At 50.8% G+C, this 24,514-nt stretch overlaps 1 protein-coding gene across 8 annotated transcripts in view; it reads left to right on the top strand.

Moving 5' to 3' along the window:
• The window catches only part of ACSF3 (acyl-CoA synthetase family member 3), a 68,165-nt gene that overhangs the window by 16,910 nt on the left and 26,741 nt on the right, over nucleotides 1-24,514 (top strand). For all 8 annotated transcript variants that reach the window (XR_013923658.1, XM_080364877.1, XM_080364880.1 and 5 more), the window contains exons 4-7: nucleotides 145-299; nucleotides 768-913; nucleotides 6,240-6,352; nucleotides 20,980-21,106. Coding sequence is in view for 7 of the 8 variants with exons in the window: in XM_080364877.1 (XP_080221003.1) it covers nucleotides 145-299; nucleotides 768-913; nucleotides 6,240-6,352; nucleotides 20,980-21,106 (541 nt within the window). In the remaining variant the exon portion in view is untranslated. The remainder of the gene's footprint in view (nucleotides 1-144; nucleotides 300-767; nucleotides 914-6,239; nucleotides 6,353-20,979; nucleotides 21,107-24,514) is intronic.

Here is a 24,514-nt window from a genome sequence, read left to right as displayed (position 1 = left end):
CCTGTGAAGCATTTGTAGCGCCCTCACTTGTGAACCTCTTCTCAAAGGTGCTGAGGGAGTGTAGCATTGACAACGTGGACAATTGCTTCTCTCTACACTTTAGGTTGAGGTGTATTTTTATACGTGTGTGTCCTTCCTTTCTAGGTTTGGAAGAAGTTCCTAAGTTCCCAAGCTCCCTGTATCAGTGTCTTCATGGCAGTGCCCACTATCTATGCCAAGCTGATAGAGTATTATGACAAGCACTTCTCTCAGCCCCAAGTCCAGGATTTTGTGCGTGCCTTTTGCCAGCAGAACATCAGGTGGGTGAGCAATGCCCCTTTGGGCAGGAGCTGCTGGTGACTGGCTGTCTCCACAGTGGATCTGCCGAGTTTTCAGCATCACCTCTTTGCTGTGCTGGTGGTTGTTCTTTAGTGTCTCATTGGCAAGAATAAGGGTGACATTATTTAATTAAGAGCTAGTCTTGTATGGGAAAGCCAGAATGGGTCTGCACGCTCATTATGTCACCCCACATAGCACAAGACTGAGGACTTTGTCCTGCAACCTGAGGATCTTCTTTTAGGAAGCTGTCCTTTCTTAACTTAAAACCCATATCAGACAGAGAATATTCTATATGTGAGGAACATCTTTGGTACAGGTTAAAAGGCTTTTGGGTGTCTGTCTTAAGGTTTTATGTAGGAATGGGCTTTATGTAACCCTATGTTAGACTGCAGATTCCCTGGAGCAAAGGTGATCTTGGATACTTGCTTACACGAGATTTCCTTGTGCAGGTTAATGGTGTCAGGCTCAGCAGCCCTGCCTGTGCCTGTCCTGGAGAAGTGGAAGAAGATCACTGGGCACACATTGCTGCAGAGGTATGGGATGACTGAGATTGGGATGGCGCTTTCTAACCCTTTGCATGGAGTTCGTGTCCCAGGTAGGAGTCTCTAGAGGGTGCACACTGTTTGGAGGCGTTTGGCTCTGAAGTGTTGTTGGGTTTTCTCATCACAGAGAGTATACATCTAATTGCTGTTTGTCATGATTGGGAACAGGCTACGGTAGGAACAATGATCCTGCTAGGGGAATTGGGATTGGGAAGCCAGGAGGGGGCATGGGCGGTGGCTGGTGGGTTTCCCTGGCTGTGGTGGATTGGCAAAGGTGTGTATGCAGAGCTCACGGTGGTGCGTGATGGCCTGACCAGCCAGGCTGGTTCTGTCCAGGAGGCAGGGACCATACTGATGCTTTATTATTTCCAAAGCCTTAACAAGTTCAAGTACTGTGATGGGACTGCATCTTCAGCTTCTGCTCTATGGAGTTGTATTTATGTACAGTGTTGACACAGGATTCTCCACACAGCAGTTGTTGTCCAACTGATCAGTACTGAACACTTAAAATAGGATGTCTGCTCGCTCTTATTTTAGTGCAAGTTTCTTGACTCTTCAGGAATTAGAAATTGTCACACCTCATTGTACACTCTGGTTCTGTTCTCTCCTTGTCTTACTTGTCTTAGCTACACTTTGTGACTTCTCTCAATATCTGTACTTTATGTAACCTAGAATTAAATTGATCTGCAACATTAAAAATATCAAATGCCCTCACCCTCCCTTTGGTTAAAAACGTGGCCATCTGTCTGCCGAGCAACCCAGCCCACCACTATACCACCTTCTCCTCCCCGCATGCTGTCTGTGCAGGCATAGCACCATATGCATCGTCTTGGTCCCCAGTGTCCTGGGGGGACTGGTGTTACCCAGGGGGGGGCTGTGCTGGGCATCATGGCTTCCCACAGCATCCCAGTCCCCCGGGATGCAGAAGCCGTGCCCCTGCAGGGATCTCACAGGGAGAGAAGCCACAGCTCCCCTGTTCTGGCTCCTCAGCCTGAGAACAGCTCAGGGGCTGTGTGAAATGCAAACTCTAGCTTACTTTTGCACAGTAACTGTCATTCCTCCACCCCAGCCAGTCTTCCCTTCCTCCAGAAGTCTCATCCCTGCATGCAGGGAAACAAGATTCCCACCTGTATGAGCTTGAGCTGTCCGTGAGCCCCATGCCACAGGGTGACAGTGCTGAGATCACTTGAATGTCCCTGTGGCCTGATTATATTTGCTTTTAATTCATCTTCAGGAGGGAAGATGAGTGGAGGCTCTAGAAGTTTCCCAGGAGACAGAAGGAGAAAGGAAGTAAGACTGAAAGTGACATGGGCAAGACAGATGTTATCACCCAAAAGGGCAGCTCCTACTCCAGAGTTGCGTGGCTCCGCTCCTGAACAGAGCTGAGGCAGGATCTGTGAGCGTACCAGTGTCTTCAGGGGAGCTGGGGGCAAATTCTGTTGTCCACCTACGAGCAGAGGGGCTGGTGATAAAGGCCGGTTGACCGTCACTCCAGCCACTGCCCAGGGGCTCACTGCAGCCCCAAGAGGGGAGAAAAGCATCTCACAAAGGTGTGGATCAGTGAGAGACCTTACAGAAAGAAGGATATAATCGAATAGGCTTGATTAATTTATTTCAGGAAGTGTCAGTTGGGAAGCAGATGGGTGAAGCTGAGGCATAATTTACTGGAGCTGTGGAAAAGCTTTTGATATAGTACCCCATTAGAGGCTGGGATGTAAGGTCACCAGGTACCACAGAGCATCCAGTGCAAGAGAGTCAGCTGAGAGTCAAATGCAATGAGGGGCTGGGTACAGGGCCTGGGCAGGAGGAAGAGTGAAGTATCCAGAAAAAAGACTTTAGACGGCACTGGCGCTGGTACTGGTGTTACAGGGACCGATGCTAGGCAGTGGTGACCACAGACCTGCACGCTGGCCAAAATGATTACTAGCTGTATTTTGAAAAAGGAGCACTGCAAGCATGGCACTTTACCCTGTGCATAAGTCCAGGGGTCCTCACGCTTGCCAGGGGATTTCTTCTGGAGTGGAAGCAGCACATGTCCTTTTCTGCTGCTTCATGAGCCTCTGAGGAGAGGTTCTGGGGCTTTCCTTGCCCGCTTCCACCCGCTTGGTGTGGCTGGGGAAGGGGTGAGTCCTCGGAACCTGCCTGTCCTGCCCATGTCACCACCAGTGTCTCTGGCAGTGTGGCACTGCTCTCCGCCAGCAGCACAGGTCTGAAGGGGCAGGGACAGCAGCCGGGGACTTTAATTTACAGAAGAAGAAAAGATGAAAGATATGAAAGATAAATGTTTGCTTGTATATGGTTAAAACCCTGCTTAAAATGCCTCTGTTTTCACCAGCTCTCATTCTAATCCCCCCTGGTGCTGTTACTGTGAAGGGAGATGAATAATTCATGGACACAGAATGCCTCACTGGGCCTAATCACCACTTTAATTGGAGGTTTAGATCAGAGGCGGCTAATAGCTCCTACAGCGGGGACTCCGTGTATTGTTGACAGTGAGATCGTTGAGTGCCTTATCGTTGGCCTGTTTCAATTCTCCCAGGACACCACTGCACATAACAGCATTGAGGTCCCCAGATACCGAAGGACACAGACCGCAGGGCCAATTAAATTTATCTGGGAAGAGCTGACAACTTTTTTAAACAGAGGAGAACGGGTGAAAGAATAATAGTGTCACTCCTTCCCGACTGCAGCCTGGCTGATGCTGGCTGAGCTGACACTGCGGGCATGTTGCCAGCATTTCTTAACATTCAGGAGCCTGCAAATTGGAGAGAGCTGGGAGGGAGCAAGAGGGGAAGGAGCAGGGATTTCTCCCCCAGTTTCCCCTTGGGAGTATGGCTGGGCAAAAAAGGAAGCCAGTGCTGAATGTTGACTGCCTTCTGATCACCCTTGATTGTGGTCTTGGTGAAGCCAGGACCTCTGGTGCTGTTCCTTTGGGAACAGGCTCAACCTTCTGCTGACCTGTTGGAGTCGGCACGGCATGCATCTTGACAAAGCAGATGGGCCTGAGAAGCTCCAGTCATTGTTTTTGCACAAATGTGATAAATACTGTCAGGTTCATGTAGCTCTAATCAATGTTGTGTGAGCATTTTCAGCCTTTACAGATGTTGATTTTTAAGTTTGTCATTTTTCCGAAATACCAGAAAGCCTCTTCCAGACTGAATATAAGGAAACAGCCTTCCATGAGGAACTTATCTTAAATGTTGGTTTTACTTTAGCTAAGTAGGAAATAAATTGATGGAGCTGTATTTGTAAGTGATCTGAAACACTGTATGGGGGATGTGTTGCCTTCTCTGTGTCTTCGGATTTCTTTGACAGTGCTGTGCTGATCTTCGGTAGTTCATTCTCAAAGCCTGAGACTAGAAGTGAGCACTAATCATTGAGTTCTGCAGCCTGTGCATCGGCCCATTACATTTCTGCATTGAGGTCGGTAGCTTGCACACAGGGAAGAAGCAGCCTTCCAGGAAGGCATCCACCTGATCTTGATTTGAAAGGTTCCAGAGGTGGCAACCATGGCAGTTCATTGCACTGGTTACTGCTCCCTCCGTGAGCTTTGCAAGACTGACTCTGCAGTGTCTGCCTGCCATCCCTTGCCACATCTCGCAGGCAGGTTGGCATTTTTCACACTGGAGAAAACGTTCCCATAGAAGTCTAGAAGGTGGCTTCAGCAAGCTCGGCATGCAAACATTTGGTGTGTTTTCCATGACTTGGTACTTGCTTTGAGTCCTCCTGGAGTCTACCGTGGCAGGTACCAGAGTGTTTATAATACATAAATACCTCTACACAGCACCTCCGGACACTTCTTCTGGCTCATGCTTCTCCCTCCTTACCCTGCTGCAGTCTGCTGTCTCCGACTCCTGGCAGTGCCTGGCCACGAGAGGAGAGCAGCCCAGGCGATGCTTGTGGTAAGAGAAGGACCTGGCTGCATGTTGGCTGACCTGAATGCTGAAGGCAATTTCAAGCTGAACAGACATGCATCACAGAACTTGCCATGTCGCTTTCTGTTTATTTCTTGCCAGATTTGCTAATTGTTCGGGTAGTTTTGCTGCAATAAAATCTCACTCCCTCATAGTCCATCTGCTCTTAGCTGATCCTGCAGGGATGCCATAAATCTGGGCTACGACGACATATCTATTTCCATGGCAACTGACCGATGTAGCAAACAAAATCATGATGTCATGGTTATCGGATCTCCAGGGCTTGAACAGGAGAATGAGACCAGGATAGGGAAAATGCCACCGGAACCCAGATGCCTGAAATACAGAAGACAAGGGGCAGACAGTGCTGAGCTCCAGGTCCTGCACACCCTGCTCTAAGGACTTTCCAATGCCAAGCTGATACTAGCAGACCCAGAAAGCATCACCAGCTGGAGGCTCTCAGGGGGAAAAACTGATCATCTCTTAAAAAAATCTTACTGATTTAAGCTCAGACCTGTCCAGTTCTCCTGAGCCGCAGGTTGCTGTTTGCTGATGTCTCTCTCCCCACTTGGCAGGAGGCAAAAGTCAAGGGCCTCATCTTGCAATGAAAGCCTCTTGTGCTGTCGATATGCAGAGCGAAACCTGCTGAGCCAGCAGATGCCCATGACTTCTGGTTGCTGCTGAGCCCAGAGCCCCCCATCAGACAGAGGTTGCAGCAACAAAGCTGCCCTTTCTTTTGTGCTTTCAGACGCTCACCAAGAAGAGCATGCACTAAACCAAGGGGTGGGAACGCTGCAGGCTGCAGGTAGGGGAGCTCTGGGTCACAGAACCATCTTGGAGCTTAATAGCAGTTGTTTGAGACACTGTGTCAGATTCCCTGGCTTTGAAAATTGAAACCTGTGGAAGAATGGTGTGGTTTTGATCTCTGCTTTTCTCCTGTGATGTTTTATATACAGTGTATTGATGTCTCATAAAACTGAGATAATCCCTTGCAATTCTCACACTGTTAAGCCTTTGCCTTCTCTGTCAGGTCCAGGCTATAGAGAAGCAGTGAGCCACTGTAGTAATCATTGTGCTCTTTCTTTTCGCATCTTTGTGTAGGTTTCATGGTGTGGTTTTTTTTTTTTTTAAAAAAGACAGCTTCATTACTGAGCTACGAAGCTGTGCTGATGTCTTCAAAGAATGGCCAAGAGAGACTGTTCAGGGCTGGAGACACATTTGTTTTCCTAGGCATTTCCAACACTGCCTGCTCAGCGAACAACAGCGTATTGCACCGCAGTGACATTTGCATGCAGACATACGATATGATCGAAGCCTTCCTGAAGGGTAACCCCCTGCTAGGAAGTTCTTTAGTGCCAGCACAGTCTGCAGATGCCATTGATAGATGAGCAGCTGCTCTTTTGCATCCTCGATTTTGTTGTTTCCCAGAGGCTGTCCACTGTCTCAGTCTTGTTTTCTTTTGTAGGTTCTGTGGGCACCCCGCTCCCAGGGGTGGAAGTGCGCATTGCCACTGAGACCTTGAAGAACGGTGGTCGTTCCTACACCATCCATGCTCAGGGAGATGAAAACAACACACAGGTAGTGCTCAGCCATGTTCTCTGCTGCTTCGCTTTGTCTCATGAAAAGTTCTCTCCTCCCCAGCCCTTTGAAGCCCCAAGGACTGAGGCTTGCACTGCTGTTCTTCCCAGGAACTCAGTGATGTTATTTAAGAGTTTTCTCTTGCTTGTTTGTTTTGTTGTTGTTTGTGGTATTTATTTTTTTTATGGGCTACAATAGTCATGGTGCTTTATGAACCACACAAGGGTTGTCCTTGCATAGGTGAGCACCACCTGAGAGAACAGCACCCCTTGCATGGGGGTGGGAGGTGAAAGCAGCATAAGGGCTACAGGCTACAGTGTAAGATGATGGTAATTGTGTCTGCTAAGGCTGTTGATGACTGAGAGGAAAGCAGTGAGTTGAGCAGTGCCTGCGCTTTGAAAGCCAGGACAAAAAGCTGAAGTCTACTGTAGAAGGTAAGAACAAAGCATAGAAGGGGATTCAGATGGACGATTTTCTGGTCTAAAGAGTCACTAAATATCTGCAGTCTGCAGGGGAGGATGAGTGATTTCTCACCCTAGAAATAGGGTCTGTGTTTATTTCACTGGGTTTGGTCAGAGGTTTAGCAGTGAGAACTGGAAGGGCAGGACCTGTGGCCTTGAGGGTTGCGTTCATTTAGAAACAATGCAGGGGGAAACCCATCAGTTTTCCATGAAAGTCCAGCTCCATCTGCCAGGTGATATCTGCACCAGCAGTTCTGGTACCTCAGAAATTGGATATCCTTGATGGTGAAGCTCTTGGGCTTTTTTCCTTGTGAGCTGCCCCTCTGTTGGGGTGCTGGCCATTCCCCGCTGCAGAAGCAGCCCCCAGCCCGGGGTCCAGGGTGTCTTGCTGCCTCAGCCCCTTTCTCTGTCTGAACAGGGACTGCATTCCCGCTGCATCTTCTTTTGTACCCTCATTGCAGGTGCAGGTCATGTCGCCTCCAGCAGATCAATAGCCAGGTGATGTACGGACTCTGCTGAGTAGATAGATGCTGTATGCCTGAGAGAAATTATGCCAGCAACCGTGTGCGCCGTGTGGGTGGGAGACAGGCAGGCACGAGATTCAACCTGAAATGTGTGGCTTCACTTATTTCTCTGGGGAAATAGCTTCTCATCTAGCCAGGTACATGTCAAGGGTTTGAAAGGAGCTTCCCGGTCTGTGGCAGTGCATACCAGGGACACTGCTGGTGTTAAGTGCTGGTGAAAGGCTTGGAAAGCCTTTTTTTTTTTTTTTTTTTTTTTTTCCCTCTAGGTTATCTGTGCTGGCAGCTGGAAAAGCCAGTGGGATCATGGGCAGCCCCACGTGTGGGTTGTAGTCAGGCTGCAGCAGGTTATGTTCTGCATTCTGATGCTGTAATGAAGTGCTGGATCCCACCCCAAACATGCAAAACAAGCCCAGGGGAGAGCTGAGAGGGGGGACCACTCTGGCCAGGGATTCTGACTTTTATTAAAAAAAAAAAAAAAAAAAAAAAAGTTTGCTGCTTCTTACTCTGTGCCACTGCTGTGGCATGGCGGAGCAGTGGGCAAAGCAGGAGACCTGGAGCAGCGCATCAGTGCAACGCTTAGTAAGTAGGAAGCAGTGTCTCTGTTTTGTCACTTTGCTGGATGAGTGTTATGTTTCACGGTTTTGTCCCCTCATCCTGGAGTTAGATCTTGGCCATTTTTTTCCACTTGTGTGGAACTGAGATATGAAATATATGTCCATTTTAATAATGATCCTATAATGCTTTTTTTACCCTAAGGGATGCCTAGGTGCTTTACAAATTAAGTCTCAGACACAAGAATCCCCAAAGTGTAGCTACTTCCAGGATAAAACATAGACACTGTTCTTCTAAATTATGAGAGGAAAAATATGTAATTTTTTTTTTTCCTGCTCAATACTCCTTCCCCTTCTTTCTGGTTGTATTGAGTGACCAGAGAAGGGGAGCCCAGATGACCTGTATCTGGTGCTGGAAACCCACCTCCCCCAAAGTGCTCCAGAGAGCTCAGGCTCACATAACTTTTCTCTGGCTTCAGGCTGCTTGAGTTTATATTTGGGGCAGAGGAATTGCCCTTGTATCTCAGCCGCTTCTCACATGCACCCTTCAGTCCCCGGCGCGGGCAGCTGAGGTCCATACCAATGTCTCGCAGTGCTCCCAGGAGCTCCCGTCAGTGCTGGCGTTGGCCCCGCACCCCTTGCTAATGGCTGGCTTTCCATCAGGCTCTCCCTTGGGTTTATTTTGGGTGTTCTGGTGAATTCTCAAGACATCAGCTGGGGAGGACGTGGGGAGATGGTAGAGTTTGCCTTTGGGCATTGGCTGATGGGTAGGTAACTCTCTGAAAGGCTCTCCCTATCTCACTCACCTTGACCCTTGTCCCAGCTTAACTGGGAGTTTCTTCTTGATAAAGGGAGAGAAATGGTCCCATCTGCTTAAGGCCACTGTAGGAGACGGTGGCTGGCTGGGTACCTCCAGGACATCCACAGCATTTCAAGGAGCAGAGCAGAGCCGGCTGCCTCTGTCCCTGAGCTGCCAGAAGGGCCATGGCAAGGTGGGAAAAATGGTCTCCGCTCTCAGCATGTCTTGGCACCGAGGGGTGCGTGGAGATGCCAGGCGTTTGGTTTTTATATGGAGTGTGACTTTCCATCGTAGCCCGCTTGCGGGCAGGTGGCAGCCGCGGTGGCACACCTCTTCTCCCAGTGATGGTGTAATTTAACTGCTTCACACCTGCGGTCACAGGCAGAAAGCCTCACCTGCTGCTTGTTCCTGCCCTGAGATGCTGCTGCTGGCACACTGTGTGCATCATGCTTGGTTAATAATTTATGTCAGAAGAGAGTATGTCAGTGGAATTTATTTAAAACAAGGAGGATCTGACAGTCTGAGCGCTCATCACGCTCCACCACTCTAAGAAAGGCCTGGCTTTGTTTAAAACCAGCTCCTGCATGGCAAAGGGGCTGTCCCTGGGATGAGAAGACCCAGTCGATGTCACCCTCTCTGCCTGTGCCACTGGAGGACCCTGGTGTGGCCTTTTCCTTGTCTCTTATGAAAAGAAATAAAGAAATACTTCTCACCTCCCTCGCAGGAGGGCTCTGAGGCTTCCAGCATGTTGGTCGAGGACTAGGATGTCAGTGGCACGGACCTGGCAAAGGCAGAGGGGTCCCAGTGTAAGGACAGTGGCGGGGGGGGCTGGTGGCAGGAGGGACACAGCCCTCCCAGTGCCTGCCTGCCTGGGTTTGAAACAAGCATCCACAGCCCCATCCCTGCTCTGGGCATTTCTCTCTGGTTTGGCATTGATACTATGAAAAATTACCAAATGTCACATAATGGATTGCTGGAAAAAAACACCTCCCAGCAGCTGGGCCAGCGCAGGGAGCGCCTGCCGTCTGCCACAGTTATATGACGTTCAGGGCAGGGACCTCTCTTTGTACACAGAAAGCGCAGTGCACATCTGTGCCGCTGCACAGATGATAATGAAACTGCCAAGCCGGAGCCAGTCCTGGCCGCAGTGGGGATACAGGGCTGTGTTGTGGGGCAGCCGTGCTGTGGGGTGGCCGTGCCTGGCAGTACAGAGGGCTAAGGGTGAGCACTGAGGGCAAGATCTGGTTGGGATGCTGAGCACCCTGATAGGAGTTGGGCTCCAAGGCATCTCTTCTCACCAGCCTTTCGGCTGCTGCAAGCAGGTGATCTTCATGCCGGGGGTTAGGCGCATTGTCAGGGCAATCTGCGAGGCGTTCACACCTTGGCTCTGCTGTGCAGAAACCCTCCCGACTGCGAGCAGAAAGAGTGCCTGCCTTTGCCAAGGAAAAGATTTGCTTAGCTGTATGAGCCTTGCAAGGTCACCGCCTTCCCCGCTCGTGTTGGGCTGAGGTTTCTGCCTTCTGCTCCCTCTTGACAACAGAAGACAACAAGACTTTTGCTGAGCTGTTTCTTCCCCACTGACACTGTCTCTCCCATTAGATGGCGGGGCATCGCGCCGGTTCCTTTCGTGCCACCCTTTGGACATGTTTGGGTGTCCTGCCGCAGTGAGATGCAAACGGGAGCTCAGCGGCATCGCGGCGGTGGCAGAGGAAGGTGTGTGGGTGGCTGGAGCTGGGAGGTGGGGAGTGTTTCTGCTCTGCCATCCGGTAACTGCCTGAGCTTGCAGCAGGGGACTGCTGTAATTTGCAAAGCTGGTTTCTGGCACACCCTGAAGATCAATAATCTACTTAGCTGAAAGTTTGCTGGATCTCTGTTCTTCCCTTCATTTTCTCCCATCCCTTGATTAGAGTGCTGGATTCCTTTCATGCACGTGCTCCAGCCCTTCAATCTCCTTGCAGCTCTCATGAGCCTTGTGCTCCATTGCACCCAGTTTGCTCAGGTTTTCTGGCTGGCTTTTGTGCTGCTTCTGCTAATTGCTGCCACACGTTGGGCTGCAGGCTGGTTGACGGAGCTGACATGGAGCCGTGTGTGATCAGGCTGTCACCCATGCCCTGCCTGAATCTGCACCATCACTGCCAACGCCGAAGCAAGGTGCTCCAGCCCGATGAGATCCCCTCACTGCGTGGTCTGTTCCCAGCTGAGGATGCTCTGTAACCTGGTGTGGGACAGGCCCATCTGCGGTGGGGCCATGTGGGCAGGAGGTGGCACTTGCCATTGGTGTCACAGTGACACAGTGTCCCCCAGCTCCTGCCTGTGCAGGAGCATGGTGATGCAGAGCACGGTCCCTTGGAGACATACTGTCCTTCGAGTGCTTGGAGAAGTGCTTCCCCTCGGATGCATCCCTGGAGAGCAGAGGTGTGGAGGTGGATGTCAGGAGACGGCAGCAGCTTTGCTTGCTTTGAGCCATCCCAGCTATTGCTCCTGCAGCCACTCATGTCCAAAGCAGTTCCTAAACTTTCAACCTACCTTAAGCAGCTGCCTGTTGAGTCTGTCTGACCATATAGGCAGGCTCAGTAATCTTTACCCATGGCCCTGGATGCTTTTTCTCCTGTTTCCCCCCACCCCCAACCCCCTTAACTTTTGGCAGCCCAGGGATCTCGCTCTCCCCATGCCTGGCTCTGGTACACAGGAAAGGGTTACAGCTCTCCAGTGCTGAACGTTTCAGTTTGCTTTGTTCAGTGCAATGCATATTTCATATGCTTAGCTTCCCAGCTGGCAGAGGCCTGGAAACCCTGCAAGCTGTCGGGTATTGTCTCTCTCCTTCTTTATTTGTTTGTTTGTTGGTTGGTTGGTAGGTTTTTTGGGTTGTCATTTTTGTTGATTTTTTTTTTTCTTTTTCCCCAGATTGCTCACTCACACGAAAGCCAAACCCTAGTCCCTGACAATAGGGGTCTATCAATAGATAAATGGTTTCACAGCTGTATCTAATGCAGTGCGCTAGCCAGGGCTTTTATGGCAAGTAATTTTCTCGTGATGAGGCTGCGGAGGGAGCTGTGCAGGACGTATGGGTTGCAGGAGCTGGCAGCAGGAGGACGCTGCAGCCATGGGCTTTTCTCGTCGCCCCCCCCCCCCCCCCCCCCCCCCCTCAGGTTGTAATTGTCTCGTTGTTTATCCATATGCAAGCTGTCGTCCTGGACTGGAACCGGCTCGGCTGCGGCCATCCCTTCCGAAAGCCACCAGTATCTCCTGGCCCCTCCTCCCCATGCCTCCTGCGTCTCTGCCATCTGCTAGCAGCTTGCTGCTGGTTGCCAGCACCTCTGCAGGGCTGTGGGTGTTGGGGGCAGCTGGCACCGTCACCCTTTGTTATGACCGGAGGTCTTGACTGTTGATGCCCCTGTGGAGAGGACCAGGAATGGCTCCATCTCACTGACATTCAGCCCAGATCTCTGGAGAAGCGGTGGGGAGGTGCTTGGTCACCACTGAGCTGCCAGGGTTGTCTTGGAGGCTTCCTCCAAGGTCTGGGCACCCCCCATGGCTGCTGCCTCTGGGGGTGGGTGCCGTGGACCTTTTGCATCTCCCCATCTTTTGCTGACCCAAGGAGGAGCATCGTGAATGCTCCATCCCTGGAAATATTCAAGGTCAGGTTGGACCGGGCTTCGAGCAACCTGATGTAGTTGATGTCCCTGCTCCTTGCAGGGAGATTGGGCTAGATGTCCTTTAAAGGTCTCTTTCAACCCAAACTTCTCTATGATTCTATGACTTGGATACTTGGCACCTCTCTGGGCCAGGTCCCACATAGAGGTGCTGTTGCACATGTACCTCTTGTGTGGTTGATTCTTCTTTCTCATCCGTCCAGGTATTTTGAAGCAGCTGGTGCAGATGTACCTGGCTCTTCTCCTGTGTGTAGCTCCTGAAGCTAGAGATAGGCACATGCCAGCTGTGACTGGCATTCCTGAAAATGGACAGGTATGGACATGCTGGTGGGGACATGACCACCTGGCCCAGGGAGCCACCCTGGTTTGTTCCTTTCCTATCCTGATAAGACCTCAGCCTAAACCAGTGTGTTCTTTGTCCTCAGTGCTCCTACACTTCCCAGACATCTCTCCTCCCGATGGTACAGTTTTCCATCTGTTTTTTCATCCCTGCTGCATCCCATCTGCAGGTACTGGTACCTCCCGCAGGTGTCTCGGTGATGAACCTTACCTCCAGTGTCCCAGTTCCATCTACCATCAGCGGCTTGCTGCTATAGGTGCAGGACATGCCATATGGTGCTGAAGCCCCTTACAGTGCCTTCATCAGGACAGCAAGTCACTGATTCAGGGTCACGCTGTGACTTGAGACTTGGGGTGACATTCGAGTTGAGCGATGGAGAGCTGGAGGCTGGCTAGCGAGGCTGGCTGGCTACCATAGGGGCTTGCGGGATGCTTTGGGCTTAGTCTCCTCTACCTGGGTCTTGGCCCCCACCTCATGAATCTTGCTCTCAGCCCTGTGATCTGTCCTGTCAGTAGCCACCTTCTGGGCAGGCAGCGTGGGGAATGTGTTGTTGAAGGCAGCCTGAATCAGATCTGCTGCTTTTCTTCTATCTGGAACATCAGTCCTCAGGTTTTCTGGTGCAATCCACCTTTGGTAAACTCAAGCTGTGTGCATTTTTTCCCACTTTCCATTTGCCTCTGCTTCTTCCAAAAACTCCTTCTAAAGCCTTCACAGTGTTAGACACTGCAGTTGTGTATGTTCCCGTTACAATTATTGTTTCACTATGTTCCTCTCGTCTCCTCGGTATCCTATTTTGTGTCCTGCCCAAGTAATTCAAGTTTCTCCACTTGGTTGCCCAGGCTGCTTTCATTACTGTATAAACATTTTAGCTGCTTCTCATTGATCTCATCCAGTTCTTTAGTCAACTCAGTCAGTAATTGCATTCTCATAGGTATTTATATCTCCTTCTTTCTTTCTGTCTGTCCTCTGATTATTTTTTTTTTAATTTGTGAAAATAGCTGCATTTTATTTCCTCCTGGTAGTAGAAGTGGAGGGAGGCAAATTGTGTTAGCATCATGTCCCTTTGTTTCTTAGCTGAAAAGTTTTCTTATCCCAGGAGCAGCCTTGATTCCAGAAGACTATTTTCTTGCACGTTGAAATTGAATCTGTCAAGAAGAACCCTCTTTCCACAAGTCTTCCCTTTGAGCTAACCTTTGTCATAGCACCCTCAAGATCTCTGTTCATCTCTTTATTATTGTTTTATGCTTTCATTTCTCCTTGTAGCGGGGCGGTGACCGGTCCCTTTCACTAGGCTGGCAGTCCTGGTTCTCCCAGCATGAGTGACAAGAGGTGGGTGGATTCTTCTCTCATCCCATCTTGGCTGGTGTTGGTCTTCAACCCTTTTCTGTGTCCTTGCCTGTGCCAGGAGAGCCTGGGAGATTGGGGTGTTCATGTTTGGTGTTGGGAGGCACGGGATGAAAGCAGGTCTCCTGCCAACACAGTTGCTGGTGCTTGTTTCTGCTTGATTTTTGCAACTTCACAGGTGAGTCCTTCTGAGCTATGGGTTCAGGCTGCGTGCCTTCTCCCATGATATGCCTGTTGGACTTCCATTGGGTTGTGGAGGCTGTTGCTGCTGTAGCGTGTCTTGGAGATGTTTGCAAAAGAGCCCTGGATGTGGTGGGGAGATGCTGAAGCACAGAGACCAGAAGAAAAAGGGACGATCTCTGCCCCAGAGCGCTTCCAGCCAAAGGAAGGAGGCACTGGCTACTGCGGGATGGCTTAGCACAAGGAAGCAATTAGAGGCAGCGTGATCGTCTGTAGTCACAGCACATCACAGCCTTGCTGACCTCAACTTTTAAGTGAGGCTTATGAAAAACGAACCGAAGGTGGGCTGCTAATTGAATCCTTGCCTGGTCCTCTGCCTGCCCCCGAGCACAAAATCAGAGCGGGCGTTGTGAGGGCACGTCAGGAGCCTTTGTCTAATGAAGAGAGCTGAGGGAGTGGGAAGATGTGCTGACATCTCGCCTCGTTTATTATCTTCTGAAGCCTGCAAACAAGAGGGATGAGAACAGCAGCGTGGAGAGCTGATGGCGTTTCTGGAATAGTGTTACATGTCTAATTTATGGTGTTAATATAGATCAAGAAGTTTTGGGTCCATGGAGCAACTGCAGGGAGGACTGACCTTTCGCAAACTGTTTTCTGTGGTTCTTTTGGGATCATCTGGAGTTAATCAGTCCTGGTAACTTTCAAAAATCAGTATTGCCTAAAAATATATACAGTCACTTTTGTTTTCAGTGGAGCAACATTTGCTTTAAGTAGAGGGCTGGGTTTTCTGAAAATAAGTTTCAGTGTTCCAGCTCCACTGTGCACCAGTCTTGCTTTTAAATTTATAACCCTCCAAAATGAAAAGTAAATTGATTGTGTTATTCCCAGCCCTTTTATAAAAGTTAACATTGCAAAAACAGATGTGAAATGTGGCCTTGTAGATTACAGCCTGGGTTTGGGGTTTTTTGGTTGGGGTTTTTTTTCCCCTCTTTCTCTCTGTGCTGTGTCCCCAAGGAGCAGAAATCTGCCTTTTTCCAGCAGGAGGAAAATTGTTCTGTGTCTAAATTGCCTCCTGCTAGCCTTCTGCAGGATGCTGCAGGACACGGAGCTCAGAGGAACGATAATGCTTTTACAAAACCAAGCAACTTAGCAGGGAATTTTTAATTATGAATGTGCATGAGAGTTCAAATTGCCTGGGAATTTGGTAATGCTCTAGCAAGCCTCACACCTTTAGGACATCCATTCAAATATGGCCCAGGGAGACAGTGATTAAAAGGCACTGTCAAGCAGATTATTGGTTTCCAGCTTCCTTTTGGAGGCAGGTGAGCATGCCATCACCCACCGTACCAGTTCTGGATGTAGCGTGATCCCCAGGTCTGGAAAAGCAGTCTGAGCAAAGCCTGGAGCTCCCGTGCTTTCTCCAGGTCAGTGGGGGCTGAGCTGTTGGACGCTGTATTGGGGCAGGGCTTTGCTCTATTGCAGCACTCTGGGCCACCAAAATCTTGAAAGGGCGGGTGAGTGGTCTCATGAGGGACAGGGCCTGTGTCTGGAAGCGCTGGTAGCAGGCAAGCTTCGGCAGCAGTGCGGTGGGGAGTGTGGCAGGGCACCCATGCTCCGCAGCTTCACCCTGGGGTGCCAGGGGCAGGCGCGGCAGTACTTTGGCTTCATTATTTTATTTTCCATGCTCTGGTATGTTAAAAAAACAAAAAACAAAAAACAACCCACAACAACCCACAATGGAGAAAAGTTACTACTTTGCGAGAACTGCTAAAAGGGCTTCATCACTTCCATAAACCTCACGCATATAAATTATTGTCTTCTATTAGTCACTTAAAAGGCTAGGTTGCTTAATTATTTTGATCACAGTAATCACTTATTTACAAGGTGAGGAAAAATGCCAAGCACTTCCAAAGCTGAGCAGTGCAGTAGGGCTGTGGCGGAGGCGGCAGGGCTGCAGAGGCATTTCTTTCCTCCCCACAAATGTAAAGGCTTTTGCTTTTCTTGGTTGTTACCAGTGATGGTGCCCAGCTGGTGCATGCCCCAGGCTATTCTCTCCTGCTCTGGCAGCAGTGCTGTGAAAGAAGCTGGGCTGCTCAGAGCCCAGCATGGTGGGAGCTGTGGGTGCAGGTTGGCTGCTGGGAACTGGTTCTTCATGCAACCAGGACCGCGGAGGGTTTGGAAAGTGGGCAGGAGGGTGGAACAGGGAGTGGGGACCTAGGGACAGAGGTGTAAGTAGAGTAAAAGGAAAATGATCATTCTGCAGGGTAAGAAGACCCCCTTGCGGTGCCCTGCTCCTCTTCAGCCCATTCAGGCAAACTGCTGTTCTGCAACTGCACTGTCTTGTGCTTCTGGGGCATGAGAGTTGCAAGGTCCTTTTTAACATCCCTCCTGAAGAAGATGCTCTGATCCGCAGCCTTTGGTACTCACCCAGAGGAAAGAGGTTCAGATTATTATTTTTTGGGGGGTGGGGGGAAGGAGGGGTCTGGTAGAAGTTAAATGTGTCCTGAAACTTACTGTTTGCAGCCCGAAGAAGGTGTTTGGCTTTTTTCCTAAAAGCTTGTCTGTTTTCCTCCCAATCCTATCAGCCCAATAACAAGTTATTACCTCCCCTTAAAGCCTCGCCTTCCAGCTTTCACTCTGCGGCTTCCACATGTTTCTGCTTAGGAATCCACCGTGCCTCCCCTGCTTCCCAGCGAAAAACGTGCTGCTCTGAGCCTACCTCCATAAAAGCCCCTAATTCCATTACAGTCCATTACAAGCTCCTCTCCCGCAGTTCCCGGAGGAGCGTGGGGCAGCGTATATCAGAGACCGCAAGAAAACAAATGGCCACTTTGAACAAATCCCAGGGCCGCTTGCCAAGCGGGGATTCCCTGCTATTTACAAACTGCCCTCGCTTCCTTCTTAATAAAGAGGTAAAATGGAAGCAGGGAAAATATGAATTTTATAATCACCCAGTTTTAGTCCTTCAAAGGATTTATTACAACCTTTTATTTTCATGCGTGGAAAATGTAATCTTATCTATAGTATGCCGGCTGGCCCAGCTCAACTTGCCGAATCGGTTTTACAGCAGAAAGCTATCAAACGGCAACCTTCGGGGGCACGCTGTGCCTGGGTGTTAAAGTTGCTCGAATGCATTAAAGCGGTTGAAACATGCATTAAAATATAGCACTGGGAGAGGAGGATATCTGTGCAATTAGCAATCTGATGCTTTCAGCAGCTGCTTGCAACGTCGATCCAGTGTATCAACGACGGGTGCCGCTGAGATTTGACAAGGAAGGAAACAAACAGACTAGCCATGCTGCTGCCATCAAAATCCTGCTTTCAAAGTGGGTTAGCAGCCAGCTAGCTTGGTGTACGTGGGATTTTAGCAGGGATCAGATGCAAGGGGTTGTAGGAGCTAAATGCCTCGAACCTTGAATTTTAATTTATGCTGTTTGTAAGCAGCAGAAGCTGCTGGCACTGGGGTGGTTTGTGTCCCCTCTGCTACACTGGGGAGCAGTGCCGGTGACATTCGGAGTTCAGCAAGCAAAATCCTATTAAGATAACGTCACGGCCTTTCTGTTTTACTGTTTGCAAGCCAGCTATAACATCATTAAATTACACAACAGGGAGGTGCCTGCTGCCAAGGAGCTCTGCTCGAGATAAGATGTGGGTTGAGCCACTGCCAAAATTTGAGTTGATATGACAAGAAATTTGGAGCTGGTTCAAGGCTTGATTCACACAAGACATTGCAGCGTGCAGGTAAACACTGTGCAGGATTGGTCCCTGGGGCAGCTCTGCTGCTCTGATCCGGGGCACGGTGCAGGTGGGGCTGGCACTGTGCAATGCCTGTGCAGGGCAGGGCTCAGCTGGGCAGGCGGGGGCTGGAGACACTTCTAGTAGCCAAATTTCCACCCGTTCTCGTGTTCAGCGCCGACAAGCAGAAGACAAAATCTGGCAGGATCTGTAGATGAAGCTCAGGCAACTGTTCACAGGTCTTCACCGTTCTTACCTCTGCCAGCCCCTCCCCAGCCCTTTTGGGGGAGTCAGAAGCAGCCTGACGGCTAAAGGGATTAACTTTGCAGGCTCGCACTAGTAATTAAAGCGCCTTTAATGTGAGGGTGATTTTGATAGTCAGTTATCTCTAGTTGAGAAGGGGCGGACGGGATACAGTGGTGGCGGCGTTTCCACAGCGTTTGCAGGGAGATGGGTGGTGGAGTTTCCCCCTGGGAGGAAAGGTGTTGCTGGCACGGTTTTAAAGACTGGGTTACGTGATGGGCAAAACTGGAACTGGGAATACTGTGGGCACTGGGTTGCTCAGGGAAGTTGCTTGTTTTCTGATTCCATGGCTGGAGGAAAAGGAACGAGAAGAAAAAGCTGCATTGTAAAACTACATGCAGCCTCTGTAACAGCACTGAAACCCTGCCTTGCTGGTCCTGTGTCACCCACCACATCCCTGACATGCTTGCCACGCAGGCTTTGTGCCTCTTGCCCTTTTGCTGCTGCAGGTACGGAGGTTTGGGCCTGGGCTCTCCTGACTTCACGTTTCTCTGTGCTGTCCTGCTTGTGGATGGTCTGGTCTTCAGGCTCCCTCTTTCAGATCCCCAGGGGAGAACTCATCCAGCACCATCTTCACCTTGCCATCACTCAGCAAAACTCTTGTCATCAGCATTAATGAGCTTTTCTCCTGCAGCATCTTCCAGGCAGTGGGGATGATGCACAGCCAGAGCTCCGGGGGCTCAGCCCAGCCCGGGACACACAGAGGCATGTAGGCAGTTCTGTAGAAGTGCCTGGGCTGTATGGGCAGAGATCCTCTTGTCACCCCATCCTCCAAGACAGGACATCAGGAAGGAACGACTTAAAACAAAAATTGTGCCTTAAAAGCAGCTTTCTAAGTATTTTACATTAGAGGAGCTTTGTTTCCATCCAAAGGCTGTGCTGAGACACAAAGCCTGCCCTGCTCTGGGACTCTGCTTGGCACTCCAGTTCTGCTATTACTGCTTTCCCTTGTGGCTGCGTTTCTGGCATTGCTGTCTTTTGGGGTCCCAGATGTATCTTGGCCGTGTTGCAGCAGCTCAAGTACAAAGTGGCTCGGAGTTCCTGTTACTGGAATGTTCTCTGCAAAGGGATGGAGCAATGTGTACAAGCACATCTCGCAGTGACCTTCCATCCCAGGAGTGGCTTTGCACATCTTCCCTGCAAAGGACTTTAGGTTGCCGCAGTCCCACGAGTAGTGTGATGTTTGTGCCTCTCTAGTGCCTCATCCCATAGCCTGCCTCCGTCCTTATAATTAAAAAGCAATGTATGTGCAGGGGAGATGAGATACCATGCCATGTCAGGCAAGTCTGTGACCTTCCTGTGATTCTCCAGTTTCCATAACAGCAGGATGTTTGTTTTGTTGCCGTAGAAAACCTGCCCGTGCAGGTTTGCAGGGTGCTGAGTTGTCACTACAAGCGTTGCCTTCTAGTGAGCCTGAAAGGAGCCGCGTGTTCCAGAGAACAAATCAGATGGTGTTTCCTGCCACCTCCTCAGGAAAAAAAAAGTGTTAGATTGACAGTTTTGGAAAACCAAGTTTTCTATCTATCAACAAAGCAGACAGCAGTGTGGCACAGCCATGGGAGCGCATCATCCCCTGCTTCCCCCTGCCTCACGGTGGCGGCCCCCAGGCTGCATTGCCTGGTTGCTGTGTGCAGGACGGTGGTCCTCGCCCCTGAGACACCAGATCCAGTGCATCTAGAGCGAGTGGTGGCGGTGCCTTCAACATCAGATGAGGATCCGATCTCACAGCTGCTGTGGGACAGCAGTCCGTGCTTCCCCTCCCCAGGGAGGGCAGGGCTTCGCTGCTGCCAGCCCAGCGGCAGGTTGCTGCGAGTGCCAAGCAGTGCAGCTGGTGGCCCGTGGCCCCTGTGGCTGCTCTTTCCATGGCTGAGCCAGCCACTCGCCCTTTCGGCTTGCTGCTGTCACTGCCAGATTTACAGGCCTGGAGGTCGGCAGCACTCTGGGGATGGGACTTGGAGTTGGGGATGCGTGGGTCTTTCAGGACACGGCCTCTGTGACCTGGTTTCATCCATCCCCCAAGAGCCTAAGCTGTGGGGAAGGGCCATCTTGCCAGAGAGAGATGGGAGACGATGGCACCCCTGACCCGGTGGGTGCCCGGATTGAGGTGCCTGGAGATGGCACAGCATGACACGCTGCCTCTGCTGATGCACCCCCAGTATCCTACTCCCCAGACTGTGCTGAAGCGCCGAGGGCAGCAAGTGGGGATTGGGGCGAGGGGTCCCTGAATTACCTCCTGGGAGAGAACCTGACCCTGGCAGAGGTTGATGGGTGCTGCAGTGGGAGCAGGGTGCAGAGAGCTCTTACGAAGCCGGTCTGCATCAGGCCATCCAGGGGTCAGAAAGGACCGTCTCTTTCCCAAGAGTATTTCCCACATGTTTGCATGCAAGATCTGTCCTCTGCTCTCTGCCAGCAGCTGGAAGGCGTCAGCCTGCCTGGGCTGTGGTTCCAGGATGGCAGTTCATGTTTCCATGTAACACAGATGTCTATTTTCAGTGCTTTTTAATATCAAAGGTGCTTAGGTGAGCCCTTCCATCTGAGGAAAGAGGTCTTGCAGGTAGGCAGGCTGTATCGGAGGTTGGTGAAGGCTGGAAGGGCACATGGTGTGGGTCCTGCTTGCCCCCCACCATGCTGCATAGCAAACCATGGTGCTGGGGGACAAGTGGTGGAGGCAATGCGGCTGCAGGGACAACTCCTTGCTGCTGCTCCCTGGGATGCATTCACTGTCTGCTTGTCCTAGGTGACACCGGGTCTTGAGGGGCAAGAAGGGGAGCTGCTTGTGAAGGGACCCTCCGTCTTCCGCGAGTACTGGAACAGACCCAAAGAAACAGCAGATGCTTTCACACCCGACGGCTGGTTCAAAACAGGTACTGGGATGGCTTCCCCGTGGTGCCTGGCAGAGGGCAGCCCAGGGAGACGGGGGGGCAGCAGCTCTGGTTTGGTCCCTGGGGTTCCCTGGCTGCTGGTGGGGGTTTGGAGATGGGATGGTCACAGCCTGACCAGGGATGCAGGCTGGACATGCTTCCAAACGCTGGGCTCGGGGAGGGGCTTTGCTTATGTTGGCTACAGTTAGCCAAGTAATGGGGTATGTTTGGGGTTGTAAGCATACTATATTGGTACTTAATGTTTTATGGGGACTTAAACTTTGTAAATGGGTGGGATTTAGCTTAACCTACATGGGGACCACATCAGTGGAAAACTCCAAGGTGCTGGATCTGTCCTGCCTCCTGCTGGGTGTCTGTGGGGGAGTTTGCTCTCCTGGTTATGGCTGAGTATTTAAGGACAAGGTGCGTAGGGTTGAAGTCATGAGCACGGGCAGCGCGGCCGCATGGGGTGGGCTGGGGTCATGAGCTTGGTCGCCGGCGTCAGGAGGGAGCTTTTCAAGGAACCATTGTTTGTAAGTCAGAAAATACTAACTGATGGAAAGCTGAACTTTCTGGGGAAAAATCACAGCGGGTGTCTTCAGTGTGGGAGCAGTTCAGGCAAGGGTTTTGAAATTGCCAGAACATTTTTTTTAAAGTGAAAAGTCTCAGTATTCCAAATAATGAGACCTTTTAATCTGAAACTAAGGCTTATTTTATTTTTACATGTGATACATTGCAGAAATGCAAAGGAAATGTGTCTTTTTCTGGGTTTTCTTAGGATTTGCCTTTCCCTTTCAAGCAAGGGAACAGTTTCTGAAGCATAAAATGTTTCCAGGGATGGGAAAACCTCTGATATTTGCTTCTTTCAAATCAAATTTCACTAGACAGTAATACCCTAATAATAATAATACCTATTGCAGGTGGGTCCAGTGTGTGCCTTGGTAGGTTTTATCAAATATTTGCAAACAGAAGAAAGATCGCATTACCCTGTGGTAGCAGCAGATGCCATTGGGACTGTCCCCACCTGAAGCTGCTGTGGCTGGGATGGCAAGTTCTCGGAGGAGAGCTCATGGCTAATCCTGCTCATCATGGGGGATAACAAATTCAAGAGGATACCGGGCTGAAGACCTTTCCCAAATGGAATAGATCTGACAGGCCATGAATAAGTTATGTGCTTCAAATTACACCTCCCGATCTGCGTGTGGCATGACGAGCATCAGAGACTCCTCGGTCAGAGGTTCCTGGCCCCCAGGGCCATTCTGCAATTTAGATTGAGAACTAAACCAGCTGCAGGATGGGTGGGTAGGCTCTGGCCCCGGCCGCTGGTTGGTATCTTGGCGTGCCCACCTTCCTGCTGCCCCCGCTGCCGGCTGGCAGCTCTTTGGGCAGTGGGGTAGGTACAGGCAGCGCACTTGTCTGCCTGCACCGAGCCCCACCGCCGGTTAATCTTGCCGGTGTAGACGGGCAGGCTGGCTCATTTCTGCCTGGCCTTAGCATATACACAGCTCTGACTTTGCCAGTCCCCTCTTTCACTGTGCGTTAGCAGTGCCACCAAGTCAGGAGTCAGGCTGGGTTTCTGATGCCTTCTGTGTAGTCTTATTTATTTATGGTTCCTGAAGAAGCTGTGATTTGTTATTATTGTTATCCAGAAGCAGACGTGGAGCTGCCCTGCCAGCAGTGTCACCATGGGTCCCCATCCCAGGCAGGTACCGCAGGCTGGGACTGGAGCATCATCAGGCAATGTGTAGGGTACAGGGCAATCAGCTTTAAAAATTTTTTTAGTCGACACTCCTGATGAATATTTCAGATGCAAAGGAATAGCATGCATTAATTATTGCAAAGAGATGTCTTTAGGAGAAAATGATTTTGAAATTCAGTTTAATTTCATTGTAATGCTCTGCAAACAGGAAGGGAGTATGTGTGTTTAATTGGCTCTCGGGGGTAAGGCCGGGAAGATGGCATGCCTTTGTCACAGGCCATTAGTGATACAGACTGCATAATGAGAGAGTACAATCAGCTCACAGCTGCCGGCTCCTACGGGGAGAGAATGATATTAAATAGAAATCAGTATAAATTAAACTTAACCCTTTCGCTAGCTGAGCAAAACTCAGAGCTAGAAATAAGGGTGGGGGGGGAGTGGAGACAGCCGTTGTGGGGCTTGGGCCAGGTTGAGGGTACCTGACTGAACGCCCTCAGTGGCAGACCCCTGGCCAGGCTGCCTCCCCAATGTCCCTGCAGCTGCCTAGGGAGGACAGCAGGCTTTTAACCTCTTCCCCATCCCGTTCCCCCACTCTTTGCCTTTCTTTCCTTCCTTTCCTCCCCTGACCGCTTGCTGCATCTCTGGTGGATGTTGGGTCAATGGGGCTATTTTATTCCTAAGCCTCATTTGGCTGGCAGTGCCGTGAGCAAGCCCTGTCGCCCCTTGCTCGCCCTGCTGCCACTGCCACGGTGACAGTCTTCAGAGATCACTCAGAAACGGCTAATGTCCCTGTGGTGGTAAAAAAAAAACACTTCAGGGAAGCGAGGAGGTTGTGTCCCATCATAGCAACTGGGATCTGGAAGGTGAATTATCCCCATTAAGCAGAGGTGGGTGACTTTGGAGTGGAGACTACACTGACAGAATCCAAAACAGGCAAAGCCTGGCCGCTACCAGGCTGTAATCTGCTGTATCTGACATTTGCAGGTCATACAGGTCAGTGTTTTAAAAGTGAGGCTGCACGCGTGTGCATGGTGCTCCCAAAAAATGGGTGATGGTATTTCTTAGACCGTGCTAGCATTCCCCTCGCTGCCGGACCCTTGTGCGGGTCCCCACCCAAGTGACCTACAGGTCAGCTAAAGCAGATGACGGTGTGATTGCAGGCAGCCAGCCACCAGGTCCCCCCGTCCCCCAAGGACATGGGGAATGTGCACTCAGCTGCGGCAGGGACGAGGTTCGAGAGGGTAAATTTGGAGACCGTGCGGGTAGCTCCTCAGCTGTCATTGTTAATGGTGATCCAAAATATACCAGTGGGTCAGCAAATGAAGAATAATTATAGCAGGGGGAGCCCTGGCATGCTGCCTGGCAGCACTCTGTGGGAGTCTGTCACTGGAAGGGCACTGCTCTGGGGTGGCACCGCACAGGGATGGGGCACGTGGGGAGGAGCGTCCCGCGGTTGGCGCTTGCTGTACTATTAAACAGAAGGCGATGTGATGTCTCTGCATGCTGAGCACCGAACGCGGGCTCCGTGCGCTCCGTGCATACCTTCCCCGTGCATTACTGCCATCTCACGGAGTGGTATGTCCTGCTGGCTTTGCTGAGTGTAACCGGCGTGGGGCTCTGCCTGGGTATCCGTCCTCGGAGGCACACGCGCAAAGCCAAGAGTCAGTGGAGTTCGTTCCCTCCTTTGGGTTTGTGATCAGAGTTAACCTGGA

This window comes from Falco punctatus (genome assembly GCF_963210335.1).
Source record: "Falco punctatus genome assembly, chromosome: 14".
NCBI classification, from domain to species: Eukaryota; Metazoa; Chordata; class Aves; order Falconiformes; family Falconidae; genus Falco; species Falco punctatus.
The sequence above is the reverse complement of the archived record's forward strand: the minus strand, read 5'-3'. Positions and strand labels throughout refer to the sequence as shown.